This window comes from Leptomonas pyrrhocoris (assembly GCF_001293395.1).
Source record: "Leptomonas pyrrhocoris isolate H10 chromosome Unknown, whole genome shotgun sequence".
NCBI classification, from domain to species: Eukaryota; Euglenozoa; class Kinetoplastea; order Trypanosomatida; family Trypanosomatidae; genus Leptomonas; species Leptomonas pyrrhocoris.
In genome coordinates this window covers 44,894-69,725 of record NW_015438386.1, presented here as the reverse complement: position 1 = coordinate 69,725, position 24,832 = coordinate 44,894, and the positions used below count along the sequence as shown (strand labels likewise).

Genomic DNA, 24,832 nt, shown 5'->3' with positions numbered 1-24,832 from the left:
CACAGTAAGCAGCTGAACTGTCCCGATTCACGCACCCAAGCCAATAATAAAGAACGAAGGAAGAACCCCCAGAACAGCAGCAAGCGACAAGACGAGGATAATTCGTTGGCGTTTCACGCAGTCACAGGAAGGGGAAAATAGAGAGGAGGGTGTGTGTGTATGTGTGAGGGACAAGGGATGACATGAAGTATCTGCACAGGCAGATAAACACGTCAACAACGCCTTGGGCATAATGCGAAGGGCTGCCCAGGCGTGGTGCTTCTGTCAGCGCCCCACTGCGGACTGACGCGTCCTGCAGCCGCCCCGTGCCGTTCACGTGCTTGCGAGGTGCAGCGTCTAGACGGGTGGAGTGGAACGCCTTGGCTCGTCTCTTCGCGACTGGGTGTGTCGGATACACGCGTTCTCGCCGGGCAGCATCAAAGCAGTGTGTTTTTTTCTTGACGTCTGCTTTTGTATCTGAAATGCTCCTCCATTCTTTTTAAATGATTTGTTCTCCCCCCTTCCTTCATTTTCCGCTCCCTCCCCCTGCAAACGTGCCCGCACAGCAAGCGTCACCAACAAACACAAACGGCCCTTCGACCGCATCGACGCACTTGACGCATCGAGAGAACAGCGGCACCGACTAAAGCCGCTGAAGCGACTGCTGAGGCGTAGACGGTTTAGTGCTAATCAAACATTTTTTTCTTTTGAAATCGTGCAGGCCACGCCTTCACTCCTGTGTGTGAGTGAGTGAGTGAGTATTGGTGAACAACGCTGCGCTGGGATACTGCGAGGACGAAAACAAGAAAAGGCACGTCTCCCTCGCAGCGTCTCGTCTTCCTTCGTGGGAGAGTTTTCTCGCGCTCCGCATTGTTAGAATTTGTATCACTACGGATATGTAAAGACAATACATAGTATTTCTTCTCAGAAAAAAACATACAGAACGCACCCTTCTTGGCGTGACTTGCCGCTGCTGCGTTGTGTTAACACGAACTCCTCCATCGCGCTATTTAGAGCTCTGAGGTGCACCCACACGCGAAACAAGGGGTTTTCGCCGACCTAACGAAGAAAAAAAGGGAAGCGCGATCCAACGCCGAAGTGGGTGCTCACAGGCATGGCCTCGGACTACAGCACGCTACGCGCCAACTCCACGTCGCTCTTCGACGCTGCCATGCCGCCTCTCACACGCGGGCAGGGCTTCTCGGCGGCCTCCTACGCCGTCACGCTGCCTGATCGCTCCCCCGTCTTCGGTGGCCTCTACGGCAGCGGGATGGACAGCGGCCTGTGCGGGGGTGGCGTGGGGCTGAACGGAGCAGCCGCCAGCCGCAGCGTGGAGGCCTCGCTACTGCGCCGCGAGTGGGAGCTGCGCAACGAGTACTATCGACTCTGCGCCGAGGACCAGTGGCAGAGCCGGCAGCAGCGCGACGCACAGCGGCGACAGGAGGACGAGGAGGATCGCCAGCGCGCGATGGAGGCGGCCCGGCAGATAGAGGAGGAGCGCGCCAAACGCGTGGAGGCGCAGCAGGAGCGGCTCTTGCAGAAGGAGCGGGAGTTGGAGGAGTGGAAGCTGGAGCGGGTGAAGGAGGCGGAGGCGGCGCGGCGGCAACAGATCCAAGAGGATGAACGTCGACGGGAGCTTCAGCACGAACGCGAGCTTCTCCGCTTGAAGGAGGAGGCCAGCACCCGCGCTGCCGCCGTGCAAAAAACCGATGACCTGAAGCAGGCCCTGCAGCAGGCGGTGGAGAAGATGCAGGAAACGATGCGGGAGAAGATGCGCGACGAGCTCCGCGCCCGGGAGGCGGCGCACGAGGCGACGCTGACACGCCGCGAAGAGGACTGGACACGGCGGGTGCAGTCGCTCGAGATGAACCGCAGTACGGAGCTCGCGGACTTGGCGCACCAACTGCAGCAGGATCAGGCGCGGGCCGCACGCAGCGAGGAGCAGCTGCGCGACGCACGCGATCAGCTGACGCGCCTGCTTCATCAGATGGACCAGCTAACGCTGCAGCTGCAGTCCGGCGGTCCGCAGTCGGAGAAGAACCGCGAGGCCGCCCAGCAGCTCGCCGCCACCCACCGCAGCGCCATTGAGCGCTTACAGAAAATGTACGACGACGACAAGAAGGCGGAGCAGCGCCGCTACGCCGAGGAAAAGGAGCGCCTGCGCTACGAGTGCGATCGACGCGTCGAGGAGCTGCGGGACGGCCACGCCACCGCGCTGCGCAGCAAGCAGAACGAGATGGACGAGTCGAGCCGACGCGTGACACAGCTGGAGCAGGAGCTGCAGGATGAACGCACGAAGCTGGCGCTGCTGCGCGCCGCAGGGGAACAGATGGGCACGACGGCGAGCGACGTCGCGCGGATGAAGGACGAGGTGCATCAGCTGCAGGTGACGAAAACCGAATTAGAGGAGGCGAAGAAGCGGCTGGAGCGCAACCTGCGCGATGCCGACGCGCGGGCGGAGAGCCAAGGCAAGCAGCTGCAAGCGCTCCAAATAGAGACCGCCGCCGCCAGCCGCCATCTGACCGCCGAGCGCGACGAGCTGCGTCGCGAGAACGCCGATCTGAAGAGTCAGCTCGCCGACGCGAAGAGCACCTGCGAGGAGGAGACGGCGCGCCTGCAGAAGCTGCTGACGACGGCGGAGGAGGCGATGGCGCAGGTAAACGTGCAGGAGGTCGAAATGAATGCGCGGCGTGCCGTGGAGAAGGCCGAGGAGGAGCGCCGCACCGTCGAGAGCGCGCTGGCGCAGGTGAACCGAAAGCTGAAGTCCACCGAGGACGATCTGCAGGCAGCGCGGCGTGCGGTGGAGGCGGCGCAGCGCGACACCGCCCAGGCACGCGAGCGGGCGCAGGAGCTGCAGGCGAAGCTGGACGAGCGCAGCACGCAGGTGCGCAAGCTAGAAAGCGAAGCACAGGAGAAGTTGTCGGTGTTGTACGAGGCGCGAGAGGCGAAGGAGCGCTGTGGGCGCCTGCAGGCCGAATTCGAGGCGGAGCGAGAGTCGCGCCGGAAGCAGCACGAGACCGCGCTGGCGGCCAAGGACAGCGAGCTGCAGCAGTCACGGGCGGAGCTGCTGGAGGTGAACAAGAAATTGCTTGCCATGCGGGAAGAGAATGCAAACAGTAGACTCGACAAGGAGGGCCAGCAGCAGCGCCTGGCGCGACAGCTAACGGAGAAGGAGGAGGAGACGGCGCAACTGCGCCGGCAGCTGGAGGACAGCCGCCAGTCTCTCCAGCAGTGGAAGCAGACCTACGAGGAGCAGCAGCAGCGCAGCGGCACGAGCACCGAGGGTTATCAGAGAGCCGTGCGTGAGCGCGATGAGGAGCTCGAAGAGGTTCGTCGACGGTTGCGTCAAGTGCAGGATGAAAAGTCCGCGCTGGAACAGCAGCTACGCACGCGGGAGACTGCCTTCACGTCCGTAAACGCGCAGAGTAGCGACATGCAACGGGCACTACACGAGCGTGACGCGCAGATCGCGCGCCTTGAGCAGGAAGTGCAGAATCGTGCCTCCACCACAACTCCTGCGGCGCCTCCTCTGTTATCGCTGATGCCAGCGCCGGCGCCTGCCGCCATCCCAGGTATTGTGCAGTTGCCTGTTCCTGGTGGTGGGGGTGGTGGCGTCGGCGGCTCCTCACGTCTCTCCCCGCATGCGCCGTCCGTCGCGCCCCTCTCCGTCGCTTCGCTGCAGCTGCAGTCCTCGCCACCGCCTCCGCCCCCTACAGCGCCGGCGCTCTCCTTCACCTCGCCCCAGCCGGCGGCCGTCCCCGTCCCCCGTCCTGCACGGTCCTCTCTCGCTGCGCCGATCGTGCCGACGGTGCAAAGCACGGCGGCTGCCGGCGGTGGGGCCCGCTCTTGGGTCTCGCCCCCTCCCCCGGCTGTGCCTGCGGGGCCGCCGCCCAAGCCGGCCACGGTGATCGCTGCTCCCACCGTCGTCCCTCTCGTCTCCGTCAGCCCCAGCGACGGCGCGTCTGTCGGCTCCCCGCTGAGCATCCCGGTGCCGACCTCGCTGATGCAGTCGCCGTTCCAGGTGGGCCGGCAGAGCGAGCGGCACCCCTCGCTGACCATTGCGATGCCCACACCGGCCGGGGCGCTGTCGCACACAACGCCCGCCGCGCAGTACGCCGTGGCGCCCACACCCGTCGCTGTTGCCCCCCGCAGCCCGCATAGTCAGCACCACCACCACCACAGTAACAGCCCCGCCGTCCCCGCCGTTCCCGCACCACCGGCCCCGCAAGTCGCACCGCCCAAGAGCGCCGGCGTGGGCGGCTTCCGAGTTCCCGTGCCGTCGGTGCCGTCGCCGTCTGCCGCTTCGGTGCCGGTGCCCCCGCCTCCGCCCACGCCGTTCAGTTCCGCCGTGGCCCCCAAGGCGTTTGCGGGGCCGAGTGTGCCGGTCCCTGTGCCGGTCCCCACTCCCTCTGCGATGACGTTTGCGTTCCGCCCCCGCTAAATCGCTCCGTCGGCGAGGACGCTTGTCTTTCCCTTCCCACTCCCCTCCCCTCCCCTCCTCCTGTCCTCTGCTCCGGCGGACGGGGATGTGGTAGGCGGGGGCTTCCACGAGGCGCACCCGCGGTGAAGTTCTCGGCGAGTTCTTCGACCGAAAACAGAAGCTTTCTCCGCGGCCATGGAACGCGTGGCGGGCTGCAGAGCTTGGTGGCGGTGGCATGGCCGGCTGCAGCTGTCGCTGCTGTGTTCGTACCTCAATCGCTAACGAAGCGAAGGAGCGCGGTCGCCTGCCGCACCATTGAGACGACACATCGGGGTGAGATTGCAAAGGAAAACACGGTGCATGTCAGCGTTCTTTTTTTTTTTAGATTTTCCGAAGTGACAGCGGATGCTGTTCTTGGCTGCAGTGCACACGCCGACACGAGATGTCGCGTCTCCTTTATGTTATCTTCCGTTTCTCGTTTCTTCTGTTTCTTCGTAGACCCCCCTTCCCCCACGCACACACATGCGGTGGGTTAGATTTGTGTAGAGGCACCACTGAATGGCAAAGCTCAACATGATATAACTGGTAATGAGGCAGGACTCTACGTGCACTGTGCGATGCGTCGCTTAGGCGAGCCAATAGGGGCCTGCAGCAAAAATGCAGAAGAAGAGCGCCGTATGAGGAAGAGTTGGGGGACGCCCTCACGCCTTTACTGGTAAGCCGAGCACAGACGCACACACACACTCATATGCACGACTGCTAAACAACAATATCAATAAATGGCGTTGATTCTTGCCGCTTCAGTAACACGGAAATCTGCCTCACGACAACACGGGAGCTTTGCACCTCCTCTCTCTTTTCACTTCATTCATCCTCCATCTTTTTCCTCTCGGTTGGTTCTCCATGTACATATATATCTGTCTCCTCTTCAGCACCTCAAACATTCACGTGTGCTGGCGGCGACGTGTGTAAGCGCGGCCAAGCGTAGAGAGAACAGAGGCAGACGTTTAACTTCGTCTCCGTTGGCTCCATGTGAAGCGCTGGGTCGACTGCATCTCTTCTTCTCCTGCATTTGAAACCCGATTCCATAGAAGTACACGCAGGCACGGGTACGGAGAGGCACATAGAGCCCCCTCCCTCTCCCCCTTCCCCTCCTCCCCAAAAGGCAAGCGCCGCCTCTCGCTCACCGGTTGACCGGAAAAACTTCACCGACATTGCCATCGCGACACCGTACTCTTCACCATGCCGGCCTCTTCGTTCTCGGCGTCGACGTCACCGCCGCCCCCGTCGGCGTTTGGGTGCCAGCAGCAGCAGGCCTACTCGTTTCCGCTCCACTGCAAGCGCTCCTTCAACCCGACCTTAACCCATCAGTTTAGGGTGGAGTGGCCGTGGCCGGTGTTGCGGTCCGCAGCGACGGCTGCCACTCCCGCGATGAACAAGCCTGACCTGCGTCTCGTAACGCACAAAGAAGACACTGCTGGCGAAGACGACGACTTCAACGAGGGCGGTGCGGTAGACGACACGCAGACGACCGCAGTCACGCCTGGCAGCACCACACCACTCTGGCGAGACCGCCGTCGCTACGGCCGCCCCACCTTCATCGTGGACCTCTCCGGCGATCCTTTCATTGGCGAGCTTGACACGCGGCGTGCGGGGCTGCTGCTCTCCCTCGGTCACCGCCTGCTGCTCCCCCTTATCGCGCTCGAGCCACCGGAGGAGTTACCCGACAAGGCGGGGCCTGCGCACTGGAAGACAGAATACAAAGCACCGCGCGGGGAAACCGCAGCAAACGCGACCCCGCCGCCGCACTGTGCGGAGCTCCTGGTAGGGGAGGTGGCGGCCATTGAGAAGATGGTGCGGCAGCGGCGCGAGTCGGTCGCACTGTCCGCCACACGCCGCAGCGCCGGCGCCTTCGCAATGCCGTCGTTCTTTTCCAGAATTAATTTAAGTGCAACGCAATCCGCCGACACGGCGCCGTCCGCCGTCTCGCAGGAGGTGGTGCGTGCGGGTGAGGCGGAGGGGCGCTCCTCCACTCCGTCACCGCCGCCTCCACCGGTCCAGCAGACGGCGCGGACGGCGCTGTGCGCACCTCCGCAGCGCAAGCCAGTGCAGAGCTACTTCTTTTATTCCCTTCCATTTCGTGTGCGCTGGCTCTCGCAGCTGCAGGGCCGCCTCGTGGTCACTCTCCCCTGTGAGGAACGCATCCTCACGCTGCACGCTCCACACCGCCTCGCACCGAGCGCCGCAGCGGTGACGGCAGCGGCGGCGGCGGCGCCTGTGCCCATCACCCTCGTGCATAGCTTCTCCTTTTCCCGCGGTGTGGTGCCGCTAGAGGTGGCGGAGGTGTTTGACCGCCCTTTCCTCGCCATCGGCACGCACGAGCACGGCGTGCTGCTGTGCAGCCTGAACACCGCCAGCGGCGCCGTCGAGGCCATCGCGCGGGTGATCTCACTGAAGGGTTACGGTGGCGCCTTCTTCCCTGTGACGCGGCTCGCGGTGTTGTTCCCGCCGCAGCAACGCAGCCGGACCGCGCATCGCCCGGCGTCCTCCGTGGCCGCTGCGTCGCCGCTGCCGTCGCCACCGTGGGTGCCGCGCGCCGCCGCACTGGAGACGCTGCGCGACGGGGTGCTGCTCTGCTCCTCGCCGTATGAGCCAGCTGCTATTCTCGTGAAGCTCGACGGATCGCCTGAGGGCGTTGTGGAGGACTTTGCCATGCTGCGCGGGGTCGATACCGTGCTGGATGTGGCACCGGCGGTGCAGCCCGACCTCGGCCCGCTGCTCTGCACGACGGGTCGCAAGGTACAGTGGCTGCGGTTTCTGCAGGCGGACGAGGAGGCGGAGGCCCTCGCGGCGGTGCGTGCGCGACGCAGCGACGGCGCCGTTGCAGAGCGCTGCGCCCCGGCGGTGCTGTGCGAGCGAATGGCGCGGTTTGACTACCCCCTGCTGCGGCTCCTGGCCGGCCCACCGGTGCTCCAGACGTTTGCGGGCAAGTACGTCAGCCGCCACCGCTACGCGAAGCACTGGCACTTCGGGGTGGACAACCGCAACCAGGTCATCTTGATGGACCGTACGGTGCGGCAGTACCTGTTTCAGTCAGCCTTCCAGCTGTACCGACGCCTACCAGAGGAGCAGCGTGCGACGCCGCCGGGGTCCATGTTGACGAGCAGCACGACGACAGCAGGGGAAGGAGGCGTCTTCATAGAGTCGGACGGCGGTTCGGTGACGCTTAAGGTGGAGGAAGACGAAGAAAAAACTGAGGAGACGGCCGTTGCGGTGAAGCAGGAAGAAGCCGACGCAGGCAACACGTTCGGTCACGTGCCAGCGACGAGAGGTGCCAAGCGCACTCGCCCCTCCGCTACCGCCATCTCAACCGCAGCGACACGCAACACAGCACCGTCGTCTGGACGACGCTGTGCCAAGCAGCCCAAAGCAGAGGCAGCCGCAGAGGACGGGACCAAGGCTGCGTCGGGGAACGGCGTTGTGGGCACCGCACACGCCTTCGCCTGCTCCGTTCCCCTGGAGGACGCGTGCAGCGGGGTGGTGGTCGTCTTTGCGAAGGATGAAGCGATCCAGGTGGCCGCCGCGCACGACCGGTGTTACGTGTCGCTGGTGACGTGGCGCGTCGGCCCTCCGCAGCCCCCGCCGCCACCAGCTTCCTTCTTCGCTCCCACGGTAAAGGAAGAGAAGTAGAGACGTTAAAGGTGCATTCATAAACCCACGGGTGAAGGACATGTGCTCTCCGCCGCTCTGTCGAAGAGCTGCAGACGCCACGTGACGAGGAGAAGCCCGCACGCGAGATCGCTTCCCGCTCTTCTTATTTCAGCGCCGTTTCTGCCTCAATGCCGCGTGCGTGGCGGCGCAGAGCTCCTTTTTGTTTTTCCTCTCCCTCGTGACGTCCGCGGCAAAGCTGGTGAACACGGACGTCCGGGCTGCTACGTGAACCCTCCAGAGGCGTTTGATCGGCTTCTGATTAGATCTCCAGATGCTTGCTTTCTCATCCGTTTACCGCCTAGCGGCGCGGCGTGTAAGGCCCCCCCCCCCCCGGTGCAAGGGAAAAGGAAAACTGTCGTATTCATTCATGGGCATCGTTGACATCGCACCACGTCGTCTGCGTGTGTGTGTGCGGACAGAGAAAAGTGGAAAGAAGGGAAAGAAACAAAGGAAAAAACTGCAATACATCGAACTTCACTAACTGTTCGTTGGAGCTCTGCATCGCTGACCGCGCCGCTGCGTTGTCTTGCGCCTTACCTTGGAGCTTTCTCGATGTTACCTCGCCCCCTTGAAAAGGAGGTAAGTAAATGGATCCCTTTCCCGGCTCTTGCTTTCTTCTGCCGTTCTCCGCTAGCAGACTCGCCACTGCCTTCTCTGCCTCCTCTTCCTTTCTGCAGCCCTCGATCTGGCCAGCGGCGCAGTGGAACCACACACACACACCGTGCAATTATATTTGCTGTGTTTCTTCGTGCTTTCATTGGGCAAAAGCGTTGCAGGACAACGCCACACAAGAGCGATAAAGCCAACGCCTACATTGGCGGCGAGCCAGCGAGGTCACCCGCTTCAATAGTCAACAGCGGCATCGACAAGGGAAACAAAAATATGGAGGAGTTTTACGGCCTCGAAGTTTTCGTTGGCAAGACGGCCAAGCCGAAGATCCCGCAGGATCGCGTGCTGCACATCACGCAAGTCGCCCTTCCTCCCAACGCGGCCTACCCCGTCACCCTCGCCGTCAAACTTGACGGCAAACTTTTCGTGCTCGCCACGCTCAACCCGCAGCAGGCCATTTACCACGTGAACGTGGACATGCTCTTCGGCGGCAAGCAAGATCTCACGTTTACGTGCGAAGGCCAGGCTGGTGCTCTGCATTTAGTCGGCTACACGCAGCTCGCGGACGAGGAGGAAGACGAGGAAGAGGAGGTGGATGACGATATGCACGACGGTGAGGCCGAAGAATAACGCTCAGTCGAGCAAAGGGTTGTGCTGCTCCGGTGAAGGAAGGAGCGACAGGTGGAGAGAAAAAGCGGTGACGAGGGTGGCATCACCTACACGAAGGTGCTGGCAGTCGGGGCAGGACAGGTTGGTGTTGCTGAGAGCGTGGTAAAACGCAAAAGGAGGCGGCCGATGCCGCCGCCTTATCGGCCTGGCGAGTGTGCTGTGTTCCCAGTGCCGCCGTAACGGGCGCTAATCGATTAATCTTACTTCCATTCTCCACCGAAGTACAACGAACTAAGCTCAAGGAAAAAGAAGAAAGCGGGAGGAAGAACGCCTTGTTGCGTAAAGAGTGGTGCAACGAGCTTCGTGGTGGGGATTAACAGGCCCATGTGGGTCATCAACGTTTAGAAAAAAGGAGGTGCTACCGAGCATGAGACAGGGTAGCAACTTGCGGAGGCGACTCCGGCACGTCTCTCTTTGCTTCTCTATTTATTTTAAACTTACTTTGAGCTATGGAGGCGGAGCTCAAGCAGCTTTAACGACCGAGAAATAAACGCCTTCACAGCTGCAAGGTGAATGGAGGGTTTCGGCGTCAGAACGCACCTCTCACCTTCGGCCGATCACCTGTGACTTGCTGCACATTTGTTGTCCTCCTTTTCCCGTTGTTCTGTGCTTCCATTTTTCTTCGTTGGCGATGACGTCACACACGTGGTGCGGTCAACGCATGGTGCTTCTTATATACATATTCCTCCTTCTTCCCTAACGACTGTGCATCGCATCGGTTCATCTTCTGTGATCGACTTCATTCGCTCTTCCTTTCTTTAAGAACATTTGCCATTTCCGTTGTCTACGTGACGCACTCACCCATCACCGCCAACGTCATCTCACGCGTGCAGCGACGAACAGCCCTTTGCAAGCCGCCTCACACAACCGTTTTTAAAACTCTGCTTCCACCGTCGTCGACGCTGCTTCCTCTCTCTCTCTCACGTACCGCGGACGTCTACACACACGCACGCATCTAGCATCATGGAGGGCTTCTATGGACTGGAGGTTGCTGCCGGCAAGCAGGTGAAGCCGAAGATCCCGGAGGAGTGCGCGCTGCGCGTGACGCAGCTTGCAGTGCCGGCGAACGCCGTCGGTGCGGTCTCGCTCGTTGTGTCCTTCGAGGGCAAGCAGTTCACCATTGCGACGCTGGACCCCAAGAAGGGCGTGTACCAGATGAACACGGACCTCGTCTTCACGGAGGCGCAGGACGTGTCCTTCGCTGCGCAGGGCGCCGGCGCGGTGCACGTGACGGGATACGTGCAGCCTGTGGGCAACGACGACATGATGATGGACGCGATGGCCGGCGAGAGCGGCGAGGACGATGATGAGGAGAGCGACGAGGACGACGACCTGCAGGAGGCCTCGGAGCCGGAGAGCCACGACGCCGCCGCCGCCGCCGCCACCCCCGCCGGTGCGGACAGCGACGATGACGACGATGAAGAGGACGACGATGAAGAGGATGATGATGAGGACGAGGATGAGGGTGAGGCCGAGGGCGGTCTGCCTGCGGCGGGCAGCGATGACGACAGTGATCTCGGCGACGACGAGGAGGTGGAAGAGGACGAGGAGGATGAGGAGGGCGACGATGAGAAGGGTGGTGAAGACGAGGAGGACGATGAGGATGAGGATGAGGATGAGGACGAGGATGAGGACGAGGATGAGGACGATGGGGTTCCGCAGAAGTTCCAGCGTACGGAGCGCGGCGGCTTCCGCGGTGGTCGCGGTGGTGATCGCGGTGGTTTCCGCGGCGGTGAACGTGGTGGCTTCCGTGGTGGCCGTGGCGGTGACCGTGGTGGCTTCCGTGGTGGCCGTGGCGGTGACCGTGGTGGCTTCCGTGGTGGCCGTGGCGGTGACCGTGGTGGCTTCCGTGGTGGCCGTGGCGGTGACCGTGGCGGCTTCCGTGGTGGCCGTGGCGGTGACCGTGGTGGCTTCCGTGGTGGCCGCGGAGGTGACCGTGGTGGCTTCCGTGGCGGCAGCCGCGGCGGCAACCGTGGTCGCTACTAAACATTGTGAAAGCGCCTCGAAGCGTTTTGCACGGTCTGTCGACGTCTCGCTCTTCTCTTGTGTGAGTCGTCGGGCATGCTGGCTGCGCCTTCAGCGGCGGGTGCCTCCTCGTTTTGCAGAGATCACGCTGAGTGGCACGCGATGCAGCGAGGGCGAGAGCACGTAATCCACGTAGCCGTCAAACGAGGGCACACACCGTTCTCTTTTTCTTGTTTTGCGTGGGAGTGTCGAGGACGGAAGTTAACTCTAATTCCTAAAGCGGCCGACAACCACCCAAGCACGCTGTTCCTCCTTTGGCGGATTTAATACAAGTATATCTTTCTATATCTATTTCTTTCCTTTAAACTAGTTTTCTCGTTTACCATCGCTAAGGTTAACTCGCCGTCGTAGTTAAACACTCGTTGAAACGAAGCTGCCCACCACCCATCAACGTGAAGACGAAGACGAAAACAACAATACAAAGTCGTATCTGCTGTGAAGGTACACACGTACACTCCGAAGGATACCACCTCATGATGGCCAATTTTCTATGCTGTTGGCGGTGACTTCTGCTCGGTTTTGGTGAGGGGAGAAGAAGCAACGGCGTGCATCTCTGTGGTACGATGAACCCCCCAACACACTAATCGAACAACAAGAGCGAAGGAAAGCAATTACGGAAAGGCGGTATCTGTGGCCGCCACGAATACACTCGGAGCTTTTCGCCCTCTTTTTTTTTCCCAGTTTTGCGAATTGCTCATCGTCGTTATCTCCGCTCTTTTCAAAGAAGACGGATCTCGTGCGCGGAAGAGGCGACGACGGAGGTGTTGATGGGAAAGGGTTGAGTGACTCCGGATCAATCGAAACCAAAATAAAGTTTTTTTTTTGAGCTGGGAGGTGTTTCATACCTTAAAAAAAGAAACCCGAATAAAAGATGTCGGAGGCGTTGACGTGGTTGAGCGGCAAATTCTGCCGTTTACGTCGCCACATCCGCCTTCTTCGCCACACAGGATGTACGCGCTCCGCAGGAAGAACCCTGTTTTTCGTGGTGAGGAGGGCATCATCCGCAATACCGAGCAATAATGATGACCCCCCAAAAAAACAACAACAAGCACAACACCCGCACTTGCTCATGTTTGGTGGTGCGTGAGGCGGCTACCACGGGCCATGAAGTGCCCGGATGCCACTCCACCTGCACTAGATGGTTTTCCCCTTGAAAGAACTATTTCTTCTCCCTTCCAATTTCTCCTTCTTCAATAAGAGAGATCTGACACCTTTGTTTTATCTGTTGTTGTTTTCTTTCCACCGCGACGAGTAACGCCAGCTTACACGCACGACGACGGTGACAGTTTAAAAGGAAACACTATCTCTATATATTTATTCATCTAATATACATAACGAACTAAACCCGCAGGAAGGAGCAATTGGCCGACGCGAGCTGTCGTTTTCTCGCTCCGTTTGTATTCGTCTGCTCTCCACCTTAAACGGGCACGAGTGGGTTCAACGCGCCGTGGCGACCGACAAAACATAAGAAAGGAAAAGGTCGAATCAACTATTTTTATTATCCTTTTTAAAAAGAGAATATAAAGAGTCCTCAGAGCAAAGGCAGTCATGCAGGAGTTCCACGCGTTTATGGTGTCTCCGAACAAGGAGCACAAGCTGGAGATCCCGGAGGGGTGCGGCTACCACCTCTCCATCCTCTCGCTGCCGCGCGGTGCGAACGGCAAGACGACGATTTATGTTTCGGTGGACGGCACATCGCACGTGCTCGCCACGCTGGACTCGCAGCAAAACATCTTACAGGTGCCCACAGACCTCATCTTCAACTACCAGCAGGCCGTGACGTTCTTCTCGAAGGGCTCGGCCACCGTGCACTGCGTCGGTTACCGCCAGGCGCTGGACCTCGACGATGACGACGAGGACACCCCGTTTGCGGTAGAGGATGGCGACAGCGACGCCGAGGCGGCTGCGAGGAACGTGAAGCTGCCAGTGGACGCGATTGATGAGGCCGAAAAGGCGTCGGAGGAGCACGAGGACGACGAGGACGACGAGGAGGAAGGAGAGGAGGAAGAAGACGACGAGGAGGAGGACGCGGTGGACCACGAGGGCATGGCAGCGATGGCGGAGGAGTCGGAGGAGGAGGAGGAGGACGAGGACGAAGAGGCGGCGGGTGACGACAGCGACATCGCGGAGGAGCCGGCGGGGATGCGGGCGCTGCACGTCGATCCCACCGCCCCGTCGGATGAGGAGGCGGTCGACGAGGAAGACGATGAGGAAGACGATGAGGAAGACGATGAGGAAGACGCGGAGTTGGGTGAGGAGTTGGAGGGCGAGGAGGAAGAAGAGGACGAGGACGAGGAGGAGGACGAGGAGGACGAGAAAGATAGCGAGGATGAAACCGAAGAGAAGGAGGACGAAGCCGAGCCCCCGATGAAGGCGGCCCGCGCGGAGATGTCACCGATTAAGGCATCGCCGCAGCGCCCGAGTGGTGGTTCGCCTCAAGGTCGCCCGAATGGCAGCTCCCCGCAGGACCGCCAGAGCGGTGGTTCTCCGCAGGGCCGCCAGAGCGGTGGTTCTCCGCAGGGCCGTCAGAGCGGTGGTTCTCCGCAGGGCCGTCAGAGCGGTGGTTCTCCGCAGGGCCGTCAGAGCGGTGGTTCTCCGCAGGGCCGTCAGAGCGGTGGTTCTCCGCAGGGCCGTCAGAGCGGTGGTTCTCCGCAGGGCCGTCAGAGCGGTGGTTCTCCGCAGGGCCGTCAGAGCGGTGGTTCTCCGCAGGGCCGCCGTAGCTCTTAAGCGGCGGAAGAGGCGTTTTGATACTTCGCCACAAAAAGCCTTTTCAGCTCCCCCGTTTCTTCTCGAATGAGCTTTTTTCCCCATGGTCTTAAGCGTTCCCCGTCAAGCGCGTCTGCCGTGGTGGAGTGGTCCAAGACGGCGTCCGGCACCTAAGAAACCCTGTTCTAATGTTTTCTCTTCCTTTTTTTCGAATCTTCGTCTTCTCTCGTTCTACGTGCAAACACGGAGCAGCGCCGCCGTGGCGCAGCGCAGCGACAACGCAGCAGCGGACGGCAACTTCGAACATTTGTTTTCTTTTCTTCTCTGTTGTGCCACCTTTGCGAAGGGAAAAGGAAGCCAACTCCACAAAAAGTTGAGGACGACTCGTGCTGGCGCGTGCCTCGACGAATGTCGTTGACGCGGTGTTGTTCATCGCCTGCGCTGCAGCCATTTCCAGAGGTAACATTCCTTTGCTAAAAAAGTGTTCTTTCACGCGATGCACCGCTGTCTTCTTTATGTTGGCAATCGAAGGACTCGACGGTGTAGTGTGGGTAAGAGAGAGAAGTACAGGCGGAGCGCCGCCGTGCTCTCCACAAAACAACAAGAATAATAGCACTTTTCTAATTGGAGGACTTCAACGAAGTTGATAAGCGACAGCAATAATGAATTACGGAAACAAAGGGTCACTGATTTGGAGAGCCATAACCTCAGAAAGGCGATGGGGACTGACCACCCAGCTTGTGGAGCCCCACTGCTGGGGGTTTTCTTTCTTCCTCTTTCTCTTTTTCATGGGATCGTTGAATGCAAAGGGGGAAATAGAGGAATTTCGTGGTGCCGTGCCGCCTCTCTTCTTCGGTGTGTAACGTGGAAGGGGCGTCAACGTTGATGCGCGTATCGAACGGACGTGTGCAGATACTTCACGGCAGATAGGCAAGCACCCTTTACCCCCCCCCTCCCCTTCGGAATTGAGCATGCATCTGTGATATCTTGGGCCAGAGCAACCAAAACCTTTCCATCTCCCTCCCTATGCAGTCTCCGTCACTTCATCGTTTTACAACTTTGCTTTGGACAGCTTCACAGCTCGAAATCCGCCGCCTTGCAAAGAGTCACGACGGCTGTGCGTGCACGTGCACTTCGACCGTCCCTTTTGGATGCTTGTTTGAATACAGTTTTCGTCTTCCTATAATAAAAAACTCTTCTGTTTCTTTTCGTGGTGTCGTGATCATGACGACGCTGGCGAACCCCAATCCGACTGTCTTCGAGCCGACGGCCGATGCCCTGCACGGGCGCACCGCCGCGGAGCGCACCGCCGAGGACGACGACGGCGTCGACGACCCAATCGACGCGTACGAGGTATTCGAAATGATCCGTCGCATCCGTGACCCTGAGCACCCCAACTCGCTGGAACAGCTGAAAGTGGTCGAGCCCTCCCTTATCACGGTGGACTGGCGGAAGCGCCACATTAAGGTGCTCTTCACTCCGACCGTCCCGCACTGCAGCCTCACGACGCTCATTGGTCTCAGCATCCGCCTGCAGCTGGACCGGTCACTGCCGGAGTTTACCAAGGTGGACATTTACGTGACGCCCGGCACGCACGAGCAGGAGGCGCAGGTGAACAAGCAGCTGAACGACAAAGAGCGGGTGGCTGCTGCGCTGGAGAACCGCAGCTTGCTGAGCGTCGTGGAGTCGTGCCTGAACGAGTTTGATGAGTAGTAGACCGATGAACCGGGTGGAGGATCTCGTGTGAACGCTGAGAGAAGAGGGGGAGGGGGGAGGGGGGAGAGACACGCGATATTGAAGAAGGCACCGCTTTTTCTTTTCTTGTTCTCTCCCTTTCTTCCTATTGAAGTGTTGCACTCTGATTTGTCTGCTGTTGAAGTTAGCTGCTGACTGCTGCATTCACTGAAGGGTGTTGAGAGGCACTTGTTTTTTTAATAGTTAAATTTGAAATCTCTGCTTATTATTACTATTATTATTGCTGTTTCTGGATGCTCTGCGACGACAATCTCCTGCTGCTTTCTCAGGAACGTGTGTAGTGGTGCTGTGGCGGTGCACCTCGCCATTCCTGTACGTCGCAGCGTAGTCTCCTCCGTCCGTTCGTAGCACAACGTCAACACTCGATTGTTCGGCCAAGTGTGTTAGAAGGCCGACACGACGTGCCGCCGCTCCTGCAATGAGAGATCGACGCACGAAACGAAAGAAATGAAAAGAAAAGCAAGGTGGTGCGGGGAAGCCGTGACGTTCATCAACGGCGGCAACCCTGTTTCCAAACAAGAAGAGGGTCTGTAAAAGCAGCAACCCAACCAGGCAGAGAAAAGCTGAGTTCGTATCGCTCATTGCAGCGCTGCTGTCGCATACACATACACACACGCACAGCAACAACACTTCCAACCTTTCATGAGGTACAAAAAAAAAGGCCTTGTTCAGCTCTTCACTGCTCCCTCCTGCGTTTTTACGTTTTCGCTTCCTTCTCTTCCGGCACCGCTCGCATCGTTGCTTGGAAACGCGCGTGCGGGTTTGAGTTCCGTGAAGTACGCGCTTGCAAGTTTTTACCACGAAGCGAAAGGACCCCCTTTGTGAAGAGGTGCGGTTTCTCTCTTCGGGTCTCCGCGACCAGTCTTTCTTTTGCTTTCAGCAATGGAGCCTCTTCCCGCCCTTTGCGCCGCGTCACGAGAGACAAGTGGTGGCACGCCGGGCTCGCGGGTGCTGCTCCCAGCGAATGCGCGCAGCACCACACCAAGTGGCCCGAGCCTTTCAACGTCTCCGGCACCCCTGTTATCCCTGTGCAACAGCGACGCACACGCGGCGCGCACACCCGAGTTCTCCGCAAACGCCGCGGGCACTCCTTGCGCTTCGCTCTCTCCGTCCCTCCACACGTGCCCCAGCGCATCGCTCAGCAGCGCAGAGGCCGACACACGCCGCAGCAGCGGAGATACAGAGAAAGCAGGCGCGTCGTTCAATGGTGCGCCTGTGGGGTCGGCTTCGCAGGTGGAGCAGTGGACGGTGACGGACTCCACGATGTCGTCTGCACCCGCTCACACTCCACCACGCAAAACCGCAAAGAGAGAAGTTGGCCTCTCGAACCACGATGACGTGGAGGAGGTGCACAGCTGCGTGACGTTGTCCTCCACGACAACCTCCCCTGCCGCCTCGCCGCCACCGTCGCCAGGACTGCCTCCGACATCATCTTCGTCGCCACCCCCCGAGAGGAAAGATGAGGAAGAAGGCCGGCCCCTTCTCTCGGCAGGCAGCTCCGGCTCCACCCTGCAGGCGACCCCTGCACACGCCGTGAAGCCGGATTGCACGCGCGACGCACCGACCGTCGGCGCTAGCCCTGCCCCGGCGAATCCACAAGCGGACACGGACGCACGCCACGCTGCGGACGCCCCCGCTCACGCCAACCGTGTGCTCGACTCCGAGCCCAGCAGCCATGCGGTGCGCATGAAGGGCGCGGACCCATCTGACCTCTCCTCAGGGACGGCAGCTGCCACTAGCGGTCCTTCATCGATCTCGACGGGGGCGAGGGAGGGCGGCGTCTCTGCTGCCCGTTCAACGCCCCTTGCGGACCTCTCCGCGGAGCAGCGCTACGCCTACCACCTCGTCGTTCACGAGCACCGCAGCGTCTTTATCACCGGTGGCGCCGGCACCGGCAAGTCGCACCTGCTGCGCACCATCATCCGAGGTATGCCGTACTCTTCTACCTTTGTGACAGCCACCACCGGCATCGCCGCCTTGAACTTGAATGGCACGACGCTGCACAGCTTTGTGGGCTGCGGGGTGCCGGACAAACGCGCCTCGCGGTCGAAGATTGCCTCCATGGTGATGTCGAAGACGTGGTGCAAGCGGAACTGGCGCATGTGCCGCGCCCTCATCATCGATGAGGTGTCGATGTTGGAGGCTTCCTTCTTCGACCTCGTGGACTTCATCGCCCGCTACGTGCGCAACCGACCTGATGAGCCGTTTGGTGGGGTTCAGCTCATCCTCTCCGGCGACTTCCTCCAGCTGCCACCGGTGATGAAGGAGCGGCGCGGCGGGTCGGCGCCGTTCTGCTTCGAGACGCAGACGTGGCTGCGGGCGAACCCAAAAGTCTGTCTGCTCTCGACGCCCTTCCGTCAGCGCGACGTGCGCTTCTTTGAACTTCTAAACGAGATGCGATTCGGTGATGTGCAGCCGGACTCCATTGCGCTGCTGCACTCCATCGACACGACGAACCGCGTCCACTTTGCGCGGCGTGCGGAGGACGCGGAGGATGGGAACGTGACGCTCGGCTGCAAGAGGGAGCGCGAGACGCCGACGGACTGCGTGGCTGCGCGGAGCGGCCCAGCGACTTCCCGCGCAGACGACACCGCGCATCGCTTCAGCTCGACGTTTTACGACCCGCCGGCCCGCCCGGGGGAGCAGCCATCGCGATTGGAGCTGGTAGACGGTATGGATCGGCCGATCAATGCGCCTTTCGACGGCTACATCATCCTGCGCCCCACGCGGGTCGAGGTGGACGCGCAGAACGAGCGGTACTTCAACCAGCTCGACACGGAGGTCTTCACCTACGTCGGTGCGCACTCCGGCGCAGGCGCCTTTCCCGCCAAGAGCCTCTCCGAGGTGGTGCGGCTGCGCAAAGGCTGTCGGGTGATGGTCATCAAGAACTTCGATGTGCAGACGAAGCTGGTGAACGGCAGCACCGGCACTGTCACCGGCTTCGTCAGCTTTGCGAGGATGTTTCGCTTTCAGACCGCCGGCATCACCGCGGACGATGCGCGCGACATCTGCGTCGGACGTGGGCGAGACGTGGAGCGGCGCCACACGATGCTGCCGCTCGTCGCCTTCGACGCCCACAACCCGCCCGGGCAGATGCGGGTGGTCGAGATCGTGGTGGAACCGCAGGACTGGGTCGAGAAAGAGGGCGACAAGGTGAAGAGCCGCAGCGTCCAGATGCCGCTGGTGCTGGCCTACGCCATAACAGTGCACAAGTCGCAGGGCATGTCCCTTACGCAGGTCGACATCGACTTCGCGAAGGTGTTCGAGTCGGGGCAGTCGTACGTAGCGCTGTCGCGCTGCACGAGTTTGGAGCGGGTGCGCCTGCACGGCTTCAACGTGCACTTGGTCTCCGCGAACAGCACCGCGCTGGCCTACTACAAGGCCTTGGCCCTGCAGCAGCAGCGGCTGGAGTGGCAGCGGCGGCACACGCCACAGGTAGTGGCAGCCAGGGAGAACGCCGAGGCGCTCAGCTGCACGCCGTACGGCTACGTGCTGCCCAATGACGCGGAGATCATGCGACACTACGGAGAGGCAAGCGATCCCCCCGCCCTCGACCTTTTCTATGACTTCGACGAGGCAGAGGAGGACGTGAAGGAGGAGGTCGACGGCGGCGGAGACGTGCGCCACAAAGAGAGGTGGCGGAACGAATGCCGAGACGAGGAGCGGCACCTCAACCCCGCCGGCATGACGGAGACGCAGCGCCTCGATGTCCTGCGCCGCCGCATTACGCCCGTTCTGCACATGGCCGACGTGGTGAAGCGGCTTGTTTTGCGTGAGATGCTGCCGCTGCCACGGGTCCGCGGCACCCGCCTCGTGATGGACATCGACGCCATCTTCCACCTCGTCACCGGCCCTGAGTCGGCTACCGCCTTTGACATGCTATTTCGTGCGCAGGGCAACATGATGCGTGTGCCGCTGTGTGTGCAGCAGCTCATCGAGAAGGCGGCCGCCTACCGCAGCTCCGCAGAGTCCGAGACGCCGTCCGCGACGCCGGCGCCGTCCTCGCTGTCCGGGGCTCAAATGAGGACGCCCGACACGCCGCAACACGAGCAGCAGCCGGCACAACCGCAGAGGCACAACGAGGAGAATTCCTTTCGCCCCGATGCGGCACTGCTGGAGGCCTCCGATGTGGCCGCGGAGGCCCTCGCCGTGATGGCGCGTGCGAAGCAAGAGTTTATCCTCGACACTCAGCGACCCGAGCAGACGGCGGATCTGCCGGAACCTAAAAAGGACTGGCTGCGGTTTGCGGATGTGCTGCCGCTGCTGCTGCGGCCGCGTGGATCTCCCACGCCAGTGACGAGCTCGCCAAGTGAGGGCGCCATGGGAGGTAGTGAGCACCCGCCGGACGCGGATGCGGAGACTAGCGAAGAGGTGAATTTTATCCTCAATCGGGATCCGCGAGAGACGGCGCAGCACCGTGCCATCGTAGAGTACGCGCTGTTCTTGCAAAACTCGTTTGGCGAGGACGTTGCGGTGTGCACGGACTCCATCGTGCTTGCGGCCTACGCGCTGGCGTGGGGGCTGCAGGCCGTCTCGGTCGTGCGCCGCTTTTAGCTCCACCGCCGAGGACGCGGCAGTTGAAGGGCTCCATCGCCGCGCTCTTCTTCTCGGTATGAAGCACCGCGAAACAACACCACCACGGCGGAGCAGCGCGCTTCTTTCCATCTCCGCAGCAGAGGTATTCCGTCAATTGTTGTTGCTGTGTGTGTGCGTGTGTGTCCTTCTGATGATGACGACGTCATACGCCTCTGGTTCCATTCAAAGGCAAAAAATGTACTCTTGCTTATTGCACCCGACGGCGGACGCGGGTTTCCAAGGAAAGAAAGAGCACCTCTGCGCTCCCAGCAGGGGTGGTTTTACTCCGGCGCGCGTACAGGCTTCATCAGCGCGAGCTCCCATATGCGGGTACTCGGCCAGCTCCGCACGGCACCTCCCGCAAACGCACGCGGAGTTTTTCGTATCCCAACGCTCTTCTTTTTTCTTTCGCTCCGGCAGAAGTACGCCTCTCTTCCCTCGCCCCTTTCCCCGCCCCTTCTCCGCTGTTCTCCTTTGTGGAAGTAAACACCTTCCACGCTCGTTTCAGCTTTCTTCTCCCTCCACAGGTTGTTGGCTCCCCGCGACGCTCGACGCACCTCCACGGCACCTCCGTCAAGCACCCTCCCAACGCTTCACCTTCGCTCCTTTCCGTGTTTGTTTGCTTGCGAGAACCTTTTCATTTGCTACACCGTTTTCCACCATGTCCTGCCCGAAGTGGCGCGCGGAGCACCTGCTCATCAAGTACAGCGGCAGCCGCAATCCGGTGTCGCGGCGCACGGGCCAGGCCACCATGATGTCGTACGACGACGCCGTGAAGGAGCTCGAGGAGTGGCGGCAGTCGATCGTCTCAGGCAAAATCTCCTTCGAGGACGCCGCGCAGCAACGCAGCGACTGCGGCAGCTACGCTCGCGGCGGCGACCTCGGCGAGTTCGGCCCGGGTGAGATGATGAAGCCCTTCGAGGACGCCACGAAGGCGTTGCAGGTGGGGGAGATGAGCGGCATGGTGGTCACGGACAGCGGCGTGCACCTGATCAAGCGCACGGCGTAGCCGCACAAAGGACACTGCACTAGCGCACACGGCGTCGCATGATAGAAGGCGACCTGGGAGGAGAAGGACGCTGTGGCAAGAAGTTGCGGCAATGCTTGGCAGAGTCTGCCTCGTCATCGAACTTCGCTTTATCGACTACTGAGTTACTGGTGCGTCTGGGTTCTTTTTTCCTCTGGTTTTTACGCTGTTGCTTCCACACGCATCGACACCGCACTGACGTCGTCGCTCGTCAACGCACACCACAAACTAATGGGAAAGGAAAGGAAAGGGGCGTAGAAGAGGTGAAGCGCGAGGGGAGTCTCCTCGCGGAAAACAAAGAGAGCGAGGAGAAACTGGCGTTGATGCCTCCTTCGCTCTCCCTCCCCGGGGCCAATAGAACGCGAGTGTGCGTCTGGTCGAGCCGTCGAAGCTTTCTGCTTTGCTTTTCTACTACGCTATGCCGACTGCCAACGCGCACTGTTGTGGCCGTTGGTGGAGCAAAAGCGCTAGCATTTTCACATGTCCTCTACAGAGTATTCTACTGCCCTCAAGTAACGTGTATTTGTTATTATTATTAAGAACGAGGACGTGACTCAGCTTTTTCTAACGGTCCTTCTCTTTCCTCTGCGGTCTTCGCCCCTTGTGGGCGACGCCTTCTCGGGTCTCTACGCAGCTGGCCAGGCCGTCTAGCAGGACAGGCGGCTGCCGGACTTTTGCTGTCACTCTCGTGTGAAGTCTTTACCCCCCAAAATGCACCGAGACGTCGTTTCATCCTAACACAAGGAAGATGCTGCACCGACGCCAATAGTACTTTTCCTCCATACAAGAAAATCCCACAACAACGGCAAAGAAGTCGATGAGTTCTGTTGTCCATGACGCCGCGGACACCCGCGCCGCGGAGCAAGCATCCGTTGTCCACCGCTTGCGGGAGCAGCTGTACGCCCTGCAGCATGAGCAGGAGCACTACCGCAGTCACTACGGCGAACTGGAATCGGTGTGCTGGGAGTTGGTGCGGGACATAGAGGAGCTTCGCCAAGAGCGACTGGACCGTTCGCACCTGCACGCGGCAACATCGAAAGATGGTCTAACCTTGGGGATGCGAAACCCTTGTTCGCAAACGGCGAATGAGAGATCAACGCTGGATTCCTCTGCGCAGCTGCGACCGTTACTTCCCTCAACTCAATTGCAGTCGTCCACGAGCCGACAAGATGGAGGAGCACCTTCTCCCGTGCAGGGCCGACCCGCACCGACACCTCCGCGTGTGCACGGTCCTCTTCATCTGGAACAACATGAAGCGCAGATACTTGTTGATCGTGTATGGACCCTGCGCCAGTGGATGGGTGATCTCTCCGACGGTGTCGCGGCGCTCACGTTGTCAGACGCTGCTGCGGCTGGCACTGCGAACTCCTCAGAGCAGCCGCAGCATCGTATCCCCGTCTTCCCAGGCGAGGCGGCAGTGCGAGAGAAGGCGGCGGAACTCACCATTCGGCGGGACGTGCCACACGCGTTGCTTCGCACACCGCAATCCGGCAGTAACGCTCCCCGCCTGCTGCACCGCACCCTGGACGACATTTTCCTTCAGTTCACGCAGCTGCAGGCAAGGCTGACGGACACGCTCTGGACGACCGCGCACCCGCCTGCCCTGTCCAGCCCAGCCCACACGCGGCAGGACCGTGACATCGAGGTGGCGCGGCTGCGGGCGATCAACCAACAGCTTCGACGAACACTGCACGACTACGAGCAGACACGACGGCGATCCACGGCACCAACCCCCACCGTGGCTCGACCCCGTTCGAGGTCACCGTTGCGGAGGTCTTCTGCCACAGCCGCCCCGCGTGCCCCACCGGGCTACACCGCATCGCAAGAAGAAGAAGGCTTATTTGTTGCTCTCCCTCGGCGGCGGTGAAAGGAGCAGTGAAGTAATTCAATGGCGTTCATGAACGTGGCTGCACGGAGCAGCTATACTGGTTTGATCGATGACAGGGTCGCGTCTGATGCCCTCCTTTTTGTTTTTTGTTCTTCCATAGAGCTCTTCTCCTTTGTACCGATGAGCAGCGATTCTTTTCTTCTTCTTCTTTCTCTTTCGCTAGCTGTTCTCCGCTTTCCCACGATCGACAGTAATGAGGTCCGTCTTGACGGTAAAAGAAGAAGCACACAGATGAACCTCTGCGGTTTTCACCACTGTGCAAAGTGCTCAGGTTGGGCGAAGGAAAGTTTACTCCCGCGTTGTGCGTCGCGACCGCCGTGATGCCGGTGACGCACCGGTTTTTCGTCGCCTCCTTTATCGACTCCTCTCTTTCTCCTCCATCGATCTTTCACTGCTGCGATTTCTTTCAAAAAGAAAGGAAGAGGAAGAGTAAGAAGGACGAAGCATAGAACAATGGCTGGCCCAGCCGGTGCCATCTCCACAACGCTGCCGAAGGCGATTCCTTCGCGCCTCCTGCAGGCTCGTTTTAGCGGGCTTCTATGCAACCCCGCACGCGGGAGCGTCAACATGGCTGGCGTTACGTCGCCGGCGTATCGCTTCTACCTTGCCACGTCAAATTTCCTCATCCACGATGAGACGGCGCAGCTGCCGCCGTTCCCGCCAATGGTGGAAGGGACGTCGGGGAACGTGAGCGTTGTCGATGTGGTCGGACCGCAGGCCTTTGTGAAAGAACTCTTTTTGTTCTTCCCTGAAGGGCTGATTGTGGATCTGTGCGGTCAGTTCCACACCGAGCCCCACCCACGCGACGCGCCGCGGCTTTTCTGTCCCTCCATCACGCTCTCGCTACAGCGGCTGCAGAACACGGAGGACATGCTGCGCATCCTGCACGCCCCAAACGGCAACACGAAGGAGCTGCAGGCACGTCTGCGGCGCCTCATCTTCAGCCATGACCCCCTTTCTTGTAGAACAGCATAAGCTCTTACTTTTGCTCTCTGTGCGTGTGTGTGAATGCACTGTGATGGCAGCCGCTTGCCTAGCCGCCCCCCCCCCCTATTCATTTCTGTTATCGAGATGTATTCGAGCTTGTCGAACTGCTGCTTCTTTCTTCTCTTGTTGGTGCACCTGCCCAGTGGCGGGTCGAGGAGCGCCATCGATATTCTCCAACACACGCGAATTGTGTTTTACTGTTAAGAGAAGTAGTGAAGGAATGAAGCAAGCGCCGTCTGCGGCAGGTTTTGTTGGAGGTCAACAAAGGCCGGCGTTCAAGGAAACGAAACCGAATACGCACGCGCGATACGACGAACGAGGGTTTCTTTTTGTTCGAGCGAAGCGAGGCGAGTCGCCTCCCGTGCTCGATGGTGCCGTCTTTCTTTGGAGGCGTGAAGCACACAAGCACGTTACGCGTCACTCTTCTTCTTCTTCTTCTTCTCTCCCCCCCCTCTTCATTTCCCGCCCACGCACACCGCGT

At 60.3% G+C, this 24,832-nt stretch overlaps 10 protein-coding genes across 16 annotated transcripts; all 10 read left to right on the top strand.

Annotated features, from left to right (window-relative positions):
• Positions 1 to 544: 544 nt before the first annotated feature.
• Positions 545 to 4,420, top strand: ABB37_09265 (hypothetical protein; the record flags this gene model as incomplete). Its single annotated transcript, XM_015808645.1, has 1 exon — positions 545 to 4,420. Exon 1 carries the CDS (start codon positions 1,094 to 1,096, stop codon positions 4,418 to 4,420), a length of 3,327 nt encoding a protein of 1,108 aa, XP_015652696.1. The 5' UTR covers positions 545 to 1,093.
• A 910-nt stretch (positions 4,421 to 5,330) lies between these two features.
• Positions 5,331 to 8,089, top strand: ABB37_09264 (hypothetical protein; the record flags this gene model as incomplete). The annotated part of the gene is made up of 1 exon (XM_015808644.1): positions 5,331 to 8,089. The coding sequence occupies exon 1, from the start codon at positions 5,642 to 5,644 to the stop codon at positions 8,087 to 8,089; it is 2,448 nt and encodes an 815-aa protein (XP_015652695.1). The 5' UTR covers positions 5,331 to 5,641.
• A 697-nt stretch (positions 8,090 to 8,786) lies between these two features.
• On the top strand, positions 8,787 to 9,349 carry ABB37_09263 (putative RNA binding protein; the record flags this gene model as incomplete). Of its 2 annotated transcripts, none has more annotated exons than XM_015808643.1 (1): positions 8,787 to 9,349. In XM_015808643.1, the coding sequence occupies exon 1, from the start codon at positions 8,993 to 8,995 to the stop codon at positions 9,347 to 9,349; it is 357 nt and encodes a 118-aa protein (XP_015652694.1). In that variant the 5' UTR covers positions 8,787 to 8,992. The 2 variants fall into 2 exon arrangements, with proteins under 2 accessions (XP_015652694.1, XP_015652693.1); XM_015808642.1 differs by having other exon boundaries at positions 8,811 to 9,349.
• Positions 9,350 to 10,106: 757 nt separating this feature from the next.
• ABB37_09262 (putative nucleolar RNA-binding protein) lies at positions 10,107 to 11,374 on the top strand (the record flags this gene model as incomplete). 3 transcript variants are annotated; one of them, XM_015808641.1, is made up of 1 exon in its annotated part: positions 10,107 to 11,374. In XM_015808641.1, exon 1 carries the CDS (start codon positions 10,352 to 10,354, stop codon positions 11,372 to 11,374), a length of 1,023 nt encoding a protein of 340 aa, XP_015652692.1. In that variant the 5' UTR covers positions 10,107 to 10,351. The 3 variants fall into 3 exon arrangements, with proteins under 3 accessions (XP_015652692.1, XP_015652691.1, XP_015652690.1); XM_015808640.1 differs by having other exon boundaries at positions 10,151 to 11,374; XM_015808639.1 differs by having other exon boundaries at positions 10,221 to 11,374.
• A 1,236-nt stretch (positions 11,375 to 12,610) lies between these two features.
• ABB37_09261 (RNA binding protein-like protein) lies at positions 12,611 to 14,140 on the top strand (the record flags this gene model as incomplete). Of its 3 annotated transcripts, none has more annotated exons than XM_015808638.1 (1): positions 12,611 to 14,140. In XM_015808638.1, the coding sequence occupies exon 1, from the start codon at positions 12,962 to 12,964 to the stop codon at positions 14,138 to 14,140; it is 1,179 nt and encodes a 392-aa protein (XP_015652689.1). In that variant the 5' UTR covers positions 12,611 to 12,961. The 3 variants fall into 3 exon arrangements, with proteins under 3 accessions (XP_015652689.1, XP_015652688.1, XP_015652687.1); XM_015808637.1 differs by having other exon boundaries at positions 12,615 to 14,140; XM_015808636.1 differs by having other exon boundaries at positions 12,674 to 14,140.
• Positions 14,141 to 15,145: 1,005 nt separating this feature from the next.
• On the top strand, positions 15,146 to 15,832 carry ABB37_09260 (hypothetical protein; the record flags this gene model as incomplete). Its single annotated transcript, XM_015808635.1, has 1 exon — positions 15,146 to 15,832. The coding sequence occupies exon 1, from the start codon at positions 15,344 to 15,346 to the stop codon at positions 15,830 to 15,832; it is 489 nt and encodes a 162-aa protein (XP_015652686.1). The 5' UTR covers positions 15,146 to 15,343.
• An 818-nt stretch (positions 15,833 to 16,650) lies between these two features.
• Positions 16,651 to 20,428, top strand: ABB37_09259 (putative mitochondrial PIF1 helicase-like protein; the record flags this gene model as incomplete). Its single annotated transcript, XM_015808634.1, has 1 exon — positions 16,651 to 20,428. The coding sequence occupies exon 1, from the start codon at positions 17,138 to 17,140 to the stop codon at positions 20,426 to 20,428; it is 3,291 nt and encodes a 1,096-aa protein (XP_015652685.1). The 5' UTR covers positions 16,651 to 17,137.
• Positions 20,429 to 20,931: 503 nt separating this feature from the next.
• ABB37_09258 (parvulin (PIN1)) lies at positions 20,932 to 21,458 on the top strand (the record flags this gene model as incomplete). Of its 2 annotated transcripts, none has more annotated exons than XM_015808633.1 (1): positions 20,932 to 21,458. In XM_015808633.1, the coding sequence occupies exon 1, from the start codon at positions 21,111 to 21,113 to the stop codon at positions 21,456 to 21,458; it is 348 nt and encodes a 115-aa protein (XP_015652684.1). In that variant the 5' UTR covers positions 20,932 to 21,110. The 2 variants fall into 2 exon arrangements, with proteins under 2 accessions (XP_015652684.1, XP_015652683.1); XM_015808632.1 differs by having other exon boundaries at positions 20,957 to 21,458.
• Positions 21,459 to 22,109: 651 nt separating this feature from the next.
• On the top strand, positions 22,110 to 23,343 carry ABB37_09257 (hypothetical protein; the record flags this gene model as incomplete). The annotated part of the gene is made up of 1 exon (XM_015808631.1): positions 22,110 to 23,343. Exon 1 carries the CDS (start codon positions 22,294 to 22,296, stop codon positions 23,341 to 23,343), a length of 1,050 nt encoding a protein of 349 aa, XP_015652682.1. The 5' UTR covers positions 22,110 to 22,293.
• Positions 23,344 to 23,777: 434 nt separating this feature from the next.
• Positions 23,778 to 24,339, top strand: ABB37_09256 (hypothetical protein; the record flags this gene model as incomplete). Its single annotated transcript, XM_015808630.1, has 1 exon — positions 23,778 to 24,339. Exon 1 carries the CDS (start codon positions 23,818 to 23,820, stop codon positions 24,337 to 24,339), a length of 522 nt encoding a protein of 173 aa, XP_015652681.1. The 5' UTR covers positions 23,778 to 23,817.
• Positions 24,340 to 24,832: the final 493 nt, after the last annotated feature.